The sequence below is a fragment of the Loxodonta africana genome, chromosome 6 (genome assembly GCF_030014295.1).
Source record: "Loxodonta africana isolate mLoxAfr1 chromosome 6, mLoxAfr1.hap2, whole genome shotgun sequence".
NCBI classification, from domain to species: Eukaryota; Metazoa; Chordata; class Mammalia; order Proboscidea; family Elephantidae; genus Loxodonta; species Loxodonta africana.
Window position 1 is genome coordinate 55,617,017 of NC_087347.1, and position 15,894 is coordinate 55,632,910.

A 15,894-nucleotide genomic window follows, 5' to 3' on the forward strand; every position below is an offset into this window, starting at 1 on the left:
TCACCCTTTAGGAAGTGGTTCATAAAATAATAGAATTGTTAAATGTCACTGAACTTACCCAGAATGCCCTCATTAATGATGAGCTTGTGGAATGGAAGCGGAGACAGCAGAGTGCCTGTATTGGGGGACCGCCCAACGCCTGCCTTGATCAGCTGCAGAACTGGTAAGATTCTCCAAAGCAGAAAATGGGCAGCTGGTGGGCAGCCCACAGGAACTTACAAAGTGCACATTCAAGCTATGCTGACCCTGGAGTAGACCCTGTCCAAGCTTTGATTTAACTAAGAGCAGAGTCCAGCTTGTTCTTACCCTGGAAATACATGGAAGTGCAGTGTTACTCCCAACAGTTGCCACGTTCAGCCACATTCTGCTTCCCTAAGAGCACTCCTCTCCCTGGTGTACACGTATCTCAGCATGCATCATTTGACTCTACGTGGTTGTCAGATAACACGTTGCACAACTTGAGTCCTAATACGTTATTAAAAATGAAAAATAGTTTTAGGCATTTTGTAGGCTTACATGAAATAATCGTTTGTCGTGAGCCATTCAATCAGCCATCATCCAGTAAATATTTATTAAATGCTTACTGTGTGCCAGGCACTGGGCTAGGACCTGGGACACGAGGAAGAACAATTCCTGATCCTTGTAGCAAGGAGCTCTCAGCGTGGAGAGGGGGGATAGGTGCGGCGATAATTCTTGACAGTAAAAGGTTACAGTGCTATAACCAAGGTATGTCCAGAGTGGGGTGGAGGACAAAGGAAGACGTCACTAGGAAGGGCTGCACAGGGGAAGTGGTATTTGCACTGACTCTTGAGTGGCTCCATGTGGGGGGCTTAAGAGTTCTTACAACCACATGGGAGCCTCTGGGTGGTGCAAATGGTTAACGCACCCAGCTGCTAGTTGAAAGTCTGGCAGTGTGAGTCTGTGCAGGATGCCTCGGAAGAAAGTCCTGGTGATCTGCTTCTGAAAAACTAGCCTCGAAAACCCTGCGTAGCACAGTTCTGCCCTGACACGCAAGAGTCAGAACCGACTCCATGACAACTGGTTGATAAAGTTGTCAAGGTGACCAGGGAGCCCCTGGGGTGTTGAAAGCCCTCCAGGGGTCACTCTAGGCCATGTGGAACCTCTTCCGGTGACGTAAACGCCCTCCAGCTTTCCTCACCGTGTGCACAGGTGTCATCATCTCTCTGTGCGCTGCGGCCTGAGCGAAGCTGGAAGCACCGGGTGGAGTTGCCTCTGGAGCTGCCTGGCCGCCGCTCTCCCTTCTCATTTGGTGGTGAATGCTGCTTCGGGATGCTTGTAACTGAGGCACCTGTGTTTCGTCCCTCTCCAGGTTTACCATAGTTGCAGAGAGTCTACAGCAGGCTCGTCAGCAGCTCAAAAAGCTTGAGGAGCTGGAACAGAAGTACACCTACGAGCATGACCCCATCACAAAAAACAAACAAGTGTTATGGGACCGCACCTTCACTCTGTTCCAGCAGCTCATTCAGAGGTAATTTAAGGGAGGTTCGTTTGTGCCTGCTGTAGTTGTTCCACCCAGAGGACAATTTCATGGTAATTCAGATCATTTAGAAGAGTTTAATAGCTTCTATAAAATTTTAATGCAAATTGACTCTTCTATCATCCCCAGAAATCTAGCCTTCCTCCTGAACTCTGTGTTTATAACAGTGGCCCATCAGTCTTTTGGTCACACAGGCTGCTGGTACCTGTAATCACTTTTTACTGCTCCTCCTCCTCCTGTGGCCATTCTTGGCCGAGACCCACAGTGCCCAACTTCACGCTCTTTGCCTCTCCTTTCCTTGACGTGGCCTCAGCATTTTCCAGGCTCTCAAACTCTCTTTTCTGAGCTCTTACGTAGTAGCCTCCCACCTGGTCCTGGTTCCCAGCCCCTTTGTCCCTAGTCCCTCTCAGCACTGTCACAAAGCAGAGTTCCAGTCTGCTGCTTTGTCACCTGCTGATCCTAGCGGAGCCCCTCACCTGCACCTTCACGGCCAGCCCCCACAACCTGGCCCTGGCTGCCCACTCCAGACTTGGCATGTGGCTGTTTCCTGGGCCCATCCTATCCACTTATTTTTCCGTTGCACTGCTGACAGTGTTTCCTGGCCTCAGAGCCTTTACTTGTGTACCAACTTGTGCCATTGTACCATCCTCAAAGTTTCAGTTCATAACCTCATTTTCATGACATCTTCCCAGAGTCCCCAAACAGATGTTATCTCCCTTCCAGAAGTGCACAGTTCACTCCTTACACTGCTGTCATTCTGCCTTCCATTCTGTAGTTGTGTATTTATGTTATCTTTGTGGTAAAATGGAAGGTCCTGGAGGACAGAGACCTGTCACTGTTTGTCACACTTTTCCCCAGGAGAGCCCAGCACACTGCCTGGCCCACAGTGTTGTCCCCGACATACTCAGTACGTAGACACATGTCACCAAGTGGAGAGTAGAGTTCATATTACATGTTTTTTTGTTTGCTTGTTTGTTTTTTATGCTAACCTAACGTAATAAAAATGCATTGGCTCTCTGTGTGTGCTGTCCAAACAGGAATGCCTGTAGGTAATATTTTTTAAATAATTAGGGACATTTACTTGGGCTTTTGAGTACAAATTTGATTCTTAATACAGGCTTGTATATGAACATTATCTAATTCAGGGTTTTCATTTTTGAAGAATATCACAGGTCATTACAATCACTCTGTGTTTATTGAGTGTAAATTAGATTTTGGGAGTCCATTACTGACTAACCAGAAAGCATTACCTTACTCATCCAGCTTGTAGGAAGGTGTCAAATTAGTTTTTAAGTTGTGCCCTCTGACCCCCATCCTTTTTTAGGGAAAATCCTTTTTTACTACTTTAACCTTTATGGAAATGCTAATTTATCTACAATTTGCTGGGTATTTACAGCTCGTTTGTGGTGGAGAGACAACCTTGCATGCCAACTCACCCACAGAGGCCACTGGTCCTGAAGACTGGGGTCCAGTTCACTGTGAAGTTGAGGTAATAAAGGAAAGATGAAACTCCATATGCTGTCTGTCATTTAGCTTGCACGCTTAAGTTCCTTTAGAGGAAAATAACTTTGCAGTAGTCACTTCAATATGAATTCTTACTTATATTTAAGATAGAACTGTAACACATATACGTATACACACACACATTTGGTATTTCTTATACTTGTAAAAGCAATGCATGATCACCGTAAAAAGGGATTCAAACATTACAGAAATGTCTACATCAGAGAGTAAAAGTCCCTAGCATCCTTTCCCCTCTTGAGCATGACTCCTTGACCCAAGCCGTACGAACCCCTAAAATTGCATGTAGTATGCGTGAATGTGGATTTATGACATGTGCTTTTTTCTGGTAAGTGGGTTTATAGCTTTCGTCAAATTTTCAGTGTTGTCTGTGATATAAACACTTGCAGACAACCACAGTAAACAGTCTGTCCTTCCAGAATTGTGTCCATGTCTGTACACATACACGTAAAAATATATGAACTGAAACGTTTTGTTTTTAAAATGGAGTTATACTATGTGTACAAATGTATATAAAACCCAAAAACTAAACCCACTGCCATCGAGTCGATTCCGACTCATAGTGACCCTATAGGACAGAGCAGAACTGCCCCACAGAGTTTCCAAGGAGCGCCTGGCGGATTTGAACTGCTGACCTCTTGGTTAGCAGCTGTAGCACTTAACCACTATGCCACCAGGGTTTCCACAAATGTATATACCTGGGTATATATATTTGTGATCTACTTTTTCTCCTTGAAAATAAAGCGTAGAAATGTTTCTGTGTGAGAACATAGGGCCTTACTTTATTCAGTTGAGTGGCTGCATTCATTTATGTCTTCCTCCGTTGATGAGCAGCCAGACTCCAAAGAGCTGAACTGGCCTTCAGAGTTGGCCCTGATTCTTTTTATGGGTGTTGTTGATTTGGTCCGTGGGTGCTGCTTCTCTAACCTTCAGTGTTAGCAGCAGCAGATCACAAGTGCCTGTGAAATTCTGGAACTCACAGCTGGAATGGAGACTAGAAATCTCATCCCACCCTCCTGCTCCACTAACAGAGCTGACTAGAGACCCGAGGGTTTTCCTGCCCAGAGTCCCCAGCTCATAAGTAGCAGAGGCACAGCTGATTCTCAGCCCAGCATTCCTTCCTGCCATCCTTCCACATTGCCCTTAGAGATTAGAGATGGGACCCTCATTGTCCTCATTATGGGTGAGTTTCTATTTTTTCCCAACACACATATTACATACGATTTTAGTAAAAAATAGCGTTCGCTATTTTTCACCCACCCAGTTGCAAAAAGTAGAAAATTTGATAAAACCCAGTGTCGGCAAAATTTTATAGTTATATACTGTCACTAGCTTTTAGTGAGACTGCAAACCAGTGCCACTTTCTGTTGGAATTTATGTTAGCGTTCTGCCCCAGCAGTTCATGGGTAGGAACTTACCCTACAAATACACTTAAAAAACATGCCAAGATAGTTGTACAAGGATGTCAATTTCAGCACTGTTGTAATAACCAGAAATGGGGATGTGGAGAGGGCAAATCTAGATGTCCATAGATAGGAAATTGGCGTAATAAATAAATTATAAGAGATAATTTTTTTAAAGTAATGCCCTTTTTTCTTTTTTCCAGACTGCTGGTGAAATTACAGGAGCTGAATTATAATTTAACAGTCAAAGTCTTGTTTGACAAGTAAGATATCTTTAACAGCTTGCCTAAATTACAAGTCCTGTTAAAATGTTTTTGTTAGCACATCACAAACTCCTTCGCTAGAAACTTGCCAGCTGTTCAGCAAGTGGCCTCCTTGGCTCTCCTGGGGGGAAATCTGCATCGCTGGGGACCTGAGCACGGAGCTCAGGGTCCTGTCACTCCTGTGGGTGAGCAGAGGCTCTTACTGTCATTGGACAAATGAGAAATTCAGAGATCCACAGGGGCCGTTCAGATGATTCCAGCAGATTTAGATCGATCATTCCTTTTGTGGACATTGGGAGCTTCTCCTAGAGCTGTTATCAACATGTCTGTGCCTTTTTAGACTCTAAGTGAACTGAATAATTTGTGTATTTTATGCATATGAGATTATAGTGATCAAGTCCCGAAGCAGACAGACTTGCCACACCGGCCCCCTTCTCCCAGAAAAAACAAACCAGCAGCTATCCACTTGATTTAAGTCATAGCGACCCCATGTGTGGCAAAGTAGAACTTTGCTCCGTAGGGATTTTCAGTGGCTCGTTTTTGAGAACTAGATCACCAGGCCTTTTTTCCGAGGTGCCTCTGGGTGGACTCAAACCACCAAACTTTCACTTAGTGGGGCTTGTTAACCATTTGTGCCACCCAGCAACTCCTTCCTCATAGGCTAGCTCCTTTATCAAACGCAAGGCTGAAGCTCCTCCAGGCTTTCTTGATTCTGTGCCCAGTCTGAGGTTGTTTCTGGAGTGAAGTTGGTGGCATTTTGGGGGGCTGTGTGGAGCTTGCTGGAGTCACCCTTATCTCCTCTGGGCAGCAGTGACCCAGGAGTGGGCAGGATCTCTCATGGGATCCAGAGGGACCAGGCACATCCCATTTTGCCGTTAGACCCTAGACCTGGACTAGCACTGACCTAGCCACTTAGATTGCATTACCCAAACCCCCGCTTTTTCAAAAAAACAAAAAAAACCCAAACCCACTGCCATCGAGTCAGTTCTGACCCATAGTGACCCTGTAGGTCAGAGTAGAACTGCCCCGCATTAGGGAGCATGATGACCTTTTTCCCTGGAATATATTTAATGCTTTTCTTGGCTTGTGGTAACTCATTAGTTTATCCAGTTGAAAAATCATCTGTGACAATCCAGATATTCTCCTCTGGGTTTCTGGCCTCTTCTTACTCTTGTAAGAATGTTCTTCTTTACAGCATAGTCTGTACCTTCATTTGTCTCCCCTACCATCATCTTTGGTTTCTCTGTGGATCAGTTAACTTTTACTGCACAACAAACCACTCTAAAGTGTAGTGGCTTGAAACTAAAAAATCTATTATTTCACATATCCTGTAGGCTGTAGGAGGTTCTTCTGGTCTGGACCAGCTTGGTTGGAGCTGGGTGGTCTCATGTGCGTTGCATGTCTGGGGTCTCAGCTGGGATGACTGGGAGGCTCACCTAGGTTTTTCCATATGGTGGCAGTGTTCCAAGAGAATGAGACTAGCAGAATGCAAGGCCTCTCGGGGTCTAGGCTCTGAGCTTCTACAGCGTCACGCCCATCATATTCTGTTGGTAAAAGCAAGTCAAGGCCAGCTCAGATTGAAGGGATGGGGAGCTGCAGAGATTTTGTGGCCATTTGCAGTTCACTGCACTCTACTTTAGCTCAGTCTCTGTTTGTTCTAGCTCCTTTGCCTTTTTTTGCCCGGTACCAGTGCTGATTTTTCTCCTCAGCGCTGACAGTGCGGCTTTGTACCATATGGCTCCTTTTACTTTAAATTCTTTTTGTTTCAAACAGGAAAAAATAAGTCACTCTTATAGGAAATAGTGATTGTCATTCACCAAACATTGAACTTCTAGTTGAAATGGGGGAAGAAGGATAGCTAACTCATTTAACTGTGAGTGGGCTAATAATTTCTAATCTGCACCAATACTACTAACAGATACATTATTTGGGCAGAACACAGCTCAGTAATCACTGTAAGATGCAAAGCCTCTCGATACTTTAAACCTCTGATTTAAAACTTAAACTTGCAAGTTGCCCCAAATAATCAGCTCTTTTGGGATTTTCATGAAAGTGTTAAATATATTAAAACCGAAAAAAAAAAAAAAAATTTCCATCAAGTCAATTCCGACTCATAGTGACACTATAGGACAGGGTAGAACTGTCGCATAGAGCTTCCAAGGAGCACCTGGTGGATTTGAACTGCTGACCTTTTGATTAGTGGCCGTAGCACTTAACCACTACGCCACCAGGTATAAGAAAATTAGGCTGGTTATGTCGGAAGGTCCTTTGAGTTCAGTAACAGCTCTCTGCTGAGTCCCCAGTGCTTAGCACAGTGCCTTAACGCAAAGTAAGTAGTTGCTTGATAAATGGCAATAACTGAAGCTCTGTTTACTCTGTGCTCTCTGTACACATGAATACACATGAACTCATTACACCTCACAATATCATGTAAGGTTGCTGTTGTTAGCACATTGTACAAATGAGAAATTCAAGGCCTGGGTCACTTATTTTCCCAGCCATTTAGCGATTCCTGGCAGAGCTAGTACTCCTTGATTGAGGGAGTGAGTGGGTGAATGAAAGGGCAAGAAAACCCACAGGTATAGGGTTTTTTCACTTACTTTTTACATATGCATATATATTCTTTATTAATGCTTATTTTAGGTTTTAAATATATGTGTATGTAATTTTTTGTTACATGTATATCCTTTTTTTTTTGCAGAGATGTGAATGAGAGAAACACAGTAAAGGGGTATGTGGTGTATTTTATACAATGTATCATCTTTGTTTCTTTGTTTAATAGCTCAAAGCCTTTAAGTATTTCTATCCTGTATTACATAGATTTAGAAAATTCAACATCTTGGGCACACATAAGAAAGTGATGAACATGGAGGAATCCACCAATGGAAGTCTGGCAGCAGAATTTCGACACCTGGTAGGTTTTATGTTGTCTTTGGTTTATTAGGAGTCCTGGTGGCGAAGTGGTTAAGAGCTCAGTTACTGACCAAAAGGTCGGCAATCCAAATCCACCAGCCGCTCCTTGGAAACCTTATAGGGCAGTTCTTCTTTGTCCTGTAGGGTTGCTGTGAGTCAGAATCGACTCAGTGGCAGTGAGTTTGGTTTATTAGGACTTTTTACAGTATAATAATGCTGGTGGCACTTCGTGATGTAGAGGGTGCCCCCAGCAGAAGACTTTTCGGTTTGTGACTGGTGACTTCCCACCACCACTTGGGGGATTTTGGTTCCTTCTCCCTATCCCAGGACTCTTCACTCTGCTTTCTCCCAGTCTCTTTCCTAGAAATAACTCCTTTTTGGATGTGGCAGCCTCGGTAAAATATTTCATAAGACTGTTTGCACATAAATAATCTGTGGTGGCTATCTCTGTAGTCTCAATGATCACTCCAGATTTGAAATTTTCTCAGAGGTCATCGTTCCTACATCTCTGACCATTCTTTCTGTCACCCTCCAAATGTGGCTGTACCCCAAGATTCTCTTCTGAGCCCCCTTCACATTCTCCCTCCTGATGGTCTCGCCCACACTACCACCTTCGCTGCAGCTGACTGTTACTGCTTTGTCTCTGGAGAAGCAGGGGCTGTTCACTGGCAATAGGGAGGTGTTTTAAGTGGACGTGTGCCGACTTACCACCTCCCTGACAACATGGGCACTCCAGTCTTCCTCAGGGTGTATTGGTGCTGAGCCCAGTCCTCTCCCTGGGTCCTGAGCCTGCAGGGAGGGTCAAGGTGCTGTTTTTCATTAGAGACCATCTTGTAAATGAACAAACCTCAAAGCTAAGTAGCTAGATGTTGTGTGAGAGCCTCCATTGAAACTCGGGAGTTCCAGTGGAGTCCAGAGCTGCCCTTCGGCCCCAAGTTGCTCCCTACAAACCTCAGGGATTGAAGAGTTTTGAGGGTGCTCTTAGTTGGGCCTGAAGGCCCGGGCCTCACCTGGCAGACTGCAGAGGGGAGGGGAGAGAGAAGATGTTGTCCCTGAGCCTGAAACAGCTCATGAGGGTGAGAGGGGAAATGTTCAGGGAAGGGAGTGCAGGAGGAAGGGGGCTGGATGCCACTCCCTGGCTCCCTCCAGCCCCAGTAGTATTTGTGTGATGTCAGGCCCCTGGGGAAAGCCACTCCTGCTCATGATCTCACACAAGGATTAGTCGATCTCTTGCCCTGCATTCGGAAAATAATTGCACATCCTTTGTTATTCCTAGTCCTGGCTTTGATCTGGTTTGTAATGAAAACAGCAACTTGGACAATTCACATGCCAATTACTAAGATGATTTCTTGTTTTACAGCAACTGAAAGAACAGAAAAACGCTGGCACCAGAACTAATGAGGTGGGTGTCTGTCTTGTGAAAGGGCCCTAGCCCAGCAGGTGTGTCCGGTGAGGGCCGGTTAGTGCCCTGGAGGGTGGCTGAGGACACCTCACAGAGGGTTCAGACCCAGCAGGGAAGAGCAGCGAAAAGCTCTGGGACTTTGTGTGTCAGTGGTAACTGTAAAAGCCCATCTGCACTCATGCACTTCTTTGTGGTTGTCTAACGATTATGCACATGAACTCATTGGATCCTCAGTTCAGTGGGGTAGGTGTGCTGGGCTTTGCATTCTTCACGTTCTGCAGGTGAAGAAATGGAGTCACAGGAAGTTTGCAGGATTTAGCTAAGGGTACACGGGGAATTACTGCTAGAGCTAGACCTAGAGGCCAGTTTGTGTTCGACTACTAATGTAAGCTTGGCAGTTCAAACCCACTCAATGGTACCATAGAAGAAAAGGCTTGGTGACCTGCTTCCATAAAGACTGCAGTCAAGAAAACCCTATGGAGCAGTTCTACTCCATAACATACGGGGTCGTCTTGAGTTGGAATTGACTTGAAGCGAGCAGGTTTTTTTTTTTTTCCTGGTGCTAAAAACTATGTGTGCTGAGAGTTTCCCTACCAGTGGCATCTTCTTTCTTCCATATTCCTTTGTACAGCCTGATCCCTTTAACAGAGGTTATGTTTGTGATCTCAACTGATATTCCGTTAATTTCCAGAACCTTGTTTTTCACCAATTCCTTCAGTGCAGCTTAGAATTCTTCGTGCAGTACCATCGATTCTTGATCATATGTGACCTCCGGAAATGGTTGAATGTCAGCCAGTTCTTTTTGGTACAGCAGCTCTGTATTCCTTCCATCTTTTTTTTTTTTTTTCTCCCTCTTTTTTTTATTTTTTTATTTTATTGAGCTTCAAGTGAACGTTTACAAATCAAGTCAGACTGTCACATATAAGTTTATATACACCTTACTCCGTACTCCCACTTGCTCTCCCCCAACGAGTCAGCCCTTCCAGTCTCTCCTTTTGTGACAATTTTGCCAGCTTCCAACTCTCTTTATCCTCCCATCCCCCCTCCAGACAGGAGATGCCAACACAGTCTCAAGTGTCCACCTGATATAATTAGCTCACTCTTCATCAGCATCTCTCTCCTACCCACTGTTCAGTCCCTTTCATGTCTGATGAGTTGTCTTCGGGAATGGTTCCTGTCCTCTGCCAACAGAAGGCTTGGGGACCATGACCGCTGGGATTCCTCTAGTCTCAGTCAGACCATTAAGTATGGTCTTTTTATGAGAATTTGGGGTCTGCATCCCACTGATCTTCTGCTCCCTCAGGGGTTCCCTGTTGTGCTCCCTGTCAGGGCAGTCATTGGTTGTGGCCGGGCACCAACTAGTTCTTCTGGTCTCAGGTTGATGTTGGTCTCTGGTTCATGTGGCCCTTTCTGTCTCTTGGGCTCTTAGTTATCGTGTGACCTTGGTGGTCTTCATTCTCCTTTGCTCCAGGTGGGTTGAGACCAATTGATGCATCTTAGTTGGCCGCTTGTTAGCATTTAAGACCCCAGACGCCACATTTCAAAGTGGGATGCAGAATGTTTTCATAATAGAATTATTTTGCCAGTTGACTTAGAAGTCCCCTTAACCATGGTCCCCAAACCCCTGCCCTTGCTCCGCTGACCTTTGAAGCATTCAGTTTATCCTGGAAACTTCTTTGCTTTTGGTCCAGTCCAGTTGAGCTGACCTTCCCTGTATTGAGTATTGTCCTTCCTTTCACCTAAAGCAGTTCTTATCTACTAATTAATCAGTAAAAAACCCTCTCCCACCCTCTCTCCCACCCCCACCTAGTAACCACAAAAGTATGTGTTCTTCTCAGTTTATACTATTTCTCAAGATCTTATAATAGTGGTCTTATACAATATTTGTCCTTTTGCCTCTGACTAATTTCACTCAGCATAATGCCTTCCAGGTTCCTCCATGTTATGAAATGTTTCACAGATTCGTCACTGTTCTTTATCGATGCGTAGTATTCCACTGTGTGAATATACCACAATTTATTTAACCATTCATCCGTTGATGGACACCTTGGTTGCTTCCAGCTTTTTGCCATTGTAAACAGAGCTGCAATAAACATGGGTGTGCATGTATCTATTTGTGTGAAGGTTCTTATTTCTCTAGGGTATATTCTGAGGAGTAGGATTTTTGGGTTGTATGGTAGTTCTATTTCTAACTGTTTAAGATAACGCCAGATAGATTTCCAAAGTGGTTGTACCATTTGACGTTCCCACCAGCAGTGTATAAGAGTTCCAATCTCTCCGCAGCCTCTCCAACATTTATTATTTTGTGTTTTTTGGATTACTGCCAGCCTTGTTGGAGTGAGATGGAATCTCATCGTAGTTTTAATTTGCATTTCTCTAATGGCTAACGATCGAGAGCATTTTCTCATGTATCCGTTAGCTGCCTGAATATCTTCTTTAGTGAAGTGTGTGTTCATATTCTTTGCCCACTTCTTGATTGGGTTGCTTGTCTTTTTGTGGTTGAGTTTTGACAGAATCGTATAGATTTCAGAGATCAGGCGCTGGTCGGAGATGTCATAGCTGAAAATTCTTTCCCAGTCTGTAGGTGGTCTTTTACTCTTTTGGTGAAGTCTTTAGATGAGCATAACTGTTTGATTTTTAGGAGCTCCCAGTTATCTGGTTTCTCTTCGTCATTTTTGGTAATGTTTTGTATTCTCTTTATGCCTTGTATTAGGGCTCCTAAGGTTGTCCCTATTTTTTCTTCCATGATCTTTATCGTTTTAGTCTTTATGTTTAGGTCTTTGATCCACTTGGAGTTAGTTTTTGTGCATGGTGTGAGGTATGGGTCCTGTTTCATTTTTTTGGAAATGGATATCCAGTTATGCCAGCACCGTTTGTTAAAAAGACTATCTTTTCCCCAATTAACTGACACTGGGCGTTTGTCAAATATCAGCTGCTCATATGTGGATGGATTTATATCTGGGTTCTCAATTCTGTTCCACTGGTCTATGTGTCTGTTGTTGTACCAGTACCAGGCTGTTTTGACTACTGTGGCTGTATAATAGCTTCTGAAATCAGGTAGAGTGAGGCCTCCCACTTTCTTCTTCTTTTTCAGTAATGCTTTGCTTATCCGAGGCTTCTTTCCCTTCCATATGAAGTTGGTGATTGTTTCTCTATCACCTTAAAAAATGACTTTGGAATTTGGATTGGAAGTGCATTGTATGTATAAATGGCTTTTGGTAGAATAGACATTTTTACTATGTTAAGTCTTCCTATCCATGAGCAAGGTATGTTTTTCCACTTAAGTATGTCCTTTTGAATTTCTTATAGTAGAGCTTTGTAGTTTTCTTTGTATAGGTCTTTTATATCCTTGGTAAGATTTATTCCTAAGTATTTTATCTTCTTGGGGGCTACTGTGAATGGTATTGATTTGGTTATTTCCTCTTCGATGTTCTTTTTGTTGATGTAGAGGAATCCAAGTGATTTTTGTATGTTTATCTTATAACCTGAGACTCTGCCAAACTCTTCTATTAGTTTCAGTAGTTTTCTGGAGGATTCCTTGGGGCTTTCTGCGTGTAAGATCATGTCATCTGCAAATAGAGATAATTTTACTTCCTCTTTGCCAATCCGGATGCCCTTTATTTCTTTGTCTAGCCTAGTTGCTCTGGCTAGGACTTCTAGCACAATGTTGAATAAGAGCGGTGATAAAGGGCATCCTTGTCTGGTTCCCGTTCTCAAGGGAAATGCTTTCAGGTTCTCTCCATTTAGAGTGATATTGGCTGTCGGCTTTGCATAGATGCCCTTTATTATGTTGAGGAATTTTCCTTCAATTCCTATTTTGGTGAGAGTTTTTATCATAAATGGGTGTTGGACTTTGTCAAATGCCTTTTCTGCATCAATTGATAAGATCATGTGGTTTTTGTCTTTTGTTTTATTTATATGGTGGATTACATTAATGGTTTTTCTAATATTAAACCAGCCTTGCATACCTGGTATAAATCCCACTTGGTCGTGGTGAATTATTTTTTTGATATGTTGTTGAATTCTATTGGCTAGAATTTTGTTGAGGATTTTTGCATCTATGTTCATAAGGGATATAGGTCTGTAATTTTCTTTTTTTGTGATGTCTTTACCTGGTTTTGGTATCAGGGAGATGGTGGCTTCATAGAATGAGTTGGGTAGTGTTCCGTCATTTTCTATGCTTTGAAATACCTTTAGTAGTAGTGGTGTTATCTCTTCTCTGAAAGTTTGGTAGAACTCTGCAGTATAGCCATCCGGGCCAGGGCTTTTTTTTGTTGGGAGTTTTTTGATTACTGTTTCAATCTCTTTTTTTGTTATGGGTCTATTTAGTTGTTCTACTTCTGATTGTGTTAGTTTAGGTAGGTAGTGTTTTTCCAGGAATTCATCCATTTCTTCTAGGTTTTCAAATTTGTTAGAGTACAATTTTTTGTAATAATCTGATATGATTCTTTTAATTTCAGTTGGGTCTGTTGTGATGTGGCCCTTCTCCTTTCTTATTCTGGTTATTTGTTTCCTTTCCTGTATTTCTTTAGTCAGTCTAGCCAATGGTTTATTGATTTTGTTAATTTTTTCAAAGAACCAGCTTTTGGCTTTGTTAATTCTTTCAATTGTTTTTCTGTTCTCTAATTCATTTAGTTCAGCTCTAATTTTTATTATTTGTTTTCTCCTGGTGCCTGATGGATTCTTTTGTTGCTCAGTTTCTATTTGTTCAAGTTGTAGGGACAGTTCTCCGATTTTGGCTCTTTCTTCTTTTTGTATGTGTGCGTTTATCGATATAAATTGACCTCTGAGCACTGCTTTTGCTGTGTCCCACAGGTTTTGATAGGAAGTATTTTCATTCTCGTTGCATTCTATGAATTTCCTTATTCCCTCCTTGATGTCTTCTATAACCCAGTCTTTTTTTAGGAGGGTATTGTTCAGTTTCCAAGTATTTGATTTCTTTTCCCTAGTTTTTCTGTTATTGATTTCTAGTTTTATTGCCTTGTGGTCTGAGAAGATGCTTTGTAATATTTCGATGTTTTGGATTCTGCTAAGGTTTGTTTTATGACCTAATATGTGGTCTATTCTAGAGAATGTTCCATGTGCGCTAGAAAAAAAGGTATACTTTGCAGCAGTTGCGTGGAGTGTTCTGTATAAGTCAATGAGGTCAAGTTGTTTGATTGTTATAATTAGGTCTTCCGTGTCTCTATTGAGCTTCTTACTGGATGTCCTGTCCTTCTCCGAAAGTGGTGTGTTGAAGTCTCCTACTATAATTGTGGAGGTGTCTATCTCACTTTTCAGTTCTGTTAAAATTTGATTTATGTATCTTGCAGCCCTGTCATTGGGTGCATAAATATTTAATATGGTTATATCTTCCTGATCAATTGTCCCTTTTATCATTATGTACTGTCCTTCTTTATCCTTTGTGGTGGATTTAAGTTTAAAGTCTGTTTTGTCAGAAATTAATATTGCGACTCCTCTTCTTTTTTGCTTATTGTTTGCTTGATATATTTTTTCCATCCTTTGAGTTTTAGTTTGTTTGTGGCTCTAAGTCTAAGGTGTGTCTCTTGTAGGCAGCATATAGACGGATCGTGTTTCTTTATCCAGTCCGAGACTCTCTGTCTACATTTAGTCCATTTACATTCAGCGTAATTATAGATAAGTAGGTGTTTAGTGTTGTCATTTTGATGCCTTTTTATGTGTGTTGTTGACAATTTGATTTTTCCACTTACTTTTTTGTGCTGAGACGTTTTTGTTTGTAAATTGTGAGATCCTCATTTTCATAGTATTTGACTTTATGTTTGTTGAGTCGTTACGTTTTTCTTGGTTTTTATTTTGAGTTATGGAGTTGTTATACCACTTTGTGGTTACCTTAATATTTACCCCTATTTTTCTAAGTAAAAACCTAACTTGTATTGTCCTATATCGCCTTGTATCCCTCTCCCTATGGCAGTTCAATGCCACCTGTATTTAGTCCCTCTTTTTGATTATTGTGATCTTTTACATATTGACTTCAGTGATTCCCTGTTTTGAGCTTTTTTTTTTTTTTTAATTAATCTTAATTTGTTTTTGTGATTTCCCTATTTGAGTTGATATCAGGATGTTCTGTTCTGTGACCTTGTGTTGTGCTGGTGTCTGATATTATTGGTTTTCTGACCAAACAATTTCCTTTAGTATTTCTTGTAGCTTTGGTTTGGTTTTTGAAAATTCTCTAAGCTTGTGTTTATCTGTAAATATCTTAATTTCGCCTTCATATTTCAGAGAGAGTTTTGTTGGATATATGATCCTTGGCTGGCAGTTTTTCTCCTTCAGTGCTCTGTATATGTCATCCCATTGACTTCTTGCCTGCATGGTTTCTGCTGAGTAGTCTGAACTTATTCTTATTGATTCTCCCTTGTAGGAGACCTTTCTTTTATCCCTGGCTGCTTTTAAAATTTTCTCTTTATCTTTGGTTTTGGCAAGTTTGATGGTAATATGTCTTGGTGTTTTTCTTTTTGGATCAATCTTAAATGGAGTTCGATGAGCATCTTAAGTAGATATCCTTTCGTCTTTCATGATGTCAGGGAAGTTTTCTGTCAGGAGATCTTCAACTATTTTCTCTGTGTTTTCTGTCCCCCCTCCCTGTTCTGGGACTCCAATCACACACAAGTTATCCTTCTTGATAGAGTCCCACATGATTCTTAGGGTTTCTTCATTTTTTTAAATTCTTTTATCTGATTTTTTTCCAGCTATGTTGGTGTTAATTCCCTGGTCCTCCAGATTTCCCACTCTGCATTCTAATTGCTCGAGTCTGCTCCTCTGACTTCGTATTGTGTTGTCTAATTCTGTAATTTTATTGTTAATCTTTTGGAATTCTGCATGCTGTCTCTCTATGGATTCTTGCAACTTATTAATTTTTCCACTATGTTCTTGAAT

At 42.1% G+C, this 15,894-nt stretch overlaps 1 protein-coding gene across 1 annotated transcript in view; it reads left to right on the plus strand.

Moving 5' to 3' along the window:
• STAT1 (signal transducer and activator of transcription 1) overlaps positions 1–15,894 on the plus strand; it is a 69,297-nt gene that overhangs the window by 13,556 nt on the left and 39,847 nt on the right. The window contains exons 8-14 of the mRNA XM_010602672.3: positions 12–163; positions 1,331–1,489; positions 2,895–2,987; positions 4,626–4,685; positions 7,387–7,416; positions 7,506–7,599; positions 8,959–9,000. Coding sequence (XP_010600974.1) covers positions 12–163; positions 1,331–1,489; positions 2,895–2,987; positions 4,626–4,685; positions 7,387–7,416; positions 7,506–7,599; positions 8,959–9,000 — 630 coding nt within the window. The remainder of the gene's footprint in view (positions 1–11; positions 164–1,330; positions 1,490–2,894; positions 2,988–4,625; positions 4,686–7,386; positions 7,417–7,505; positions 7,600–8,958; positions 9,001–15,894) is intronic.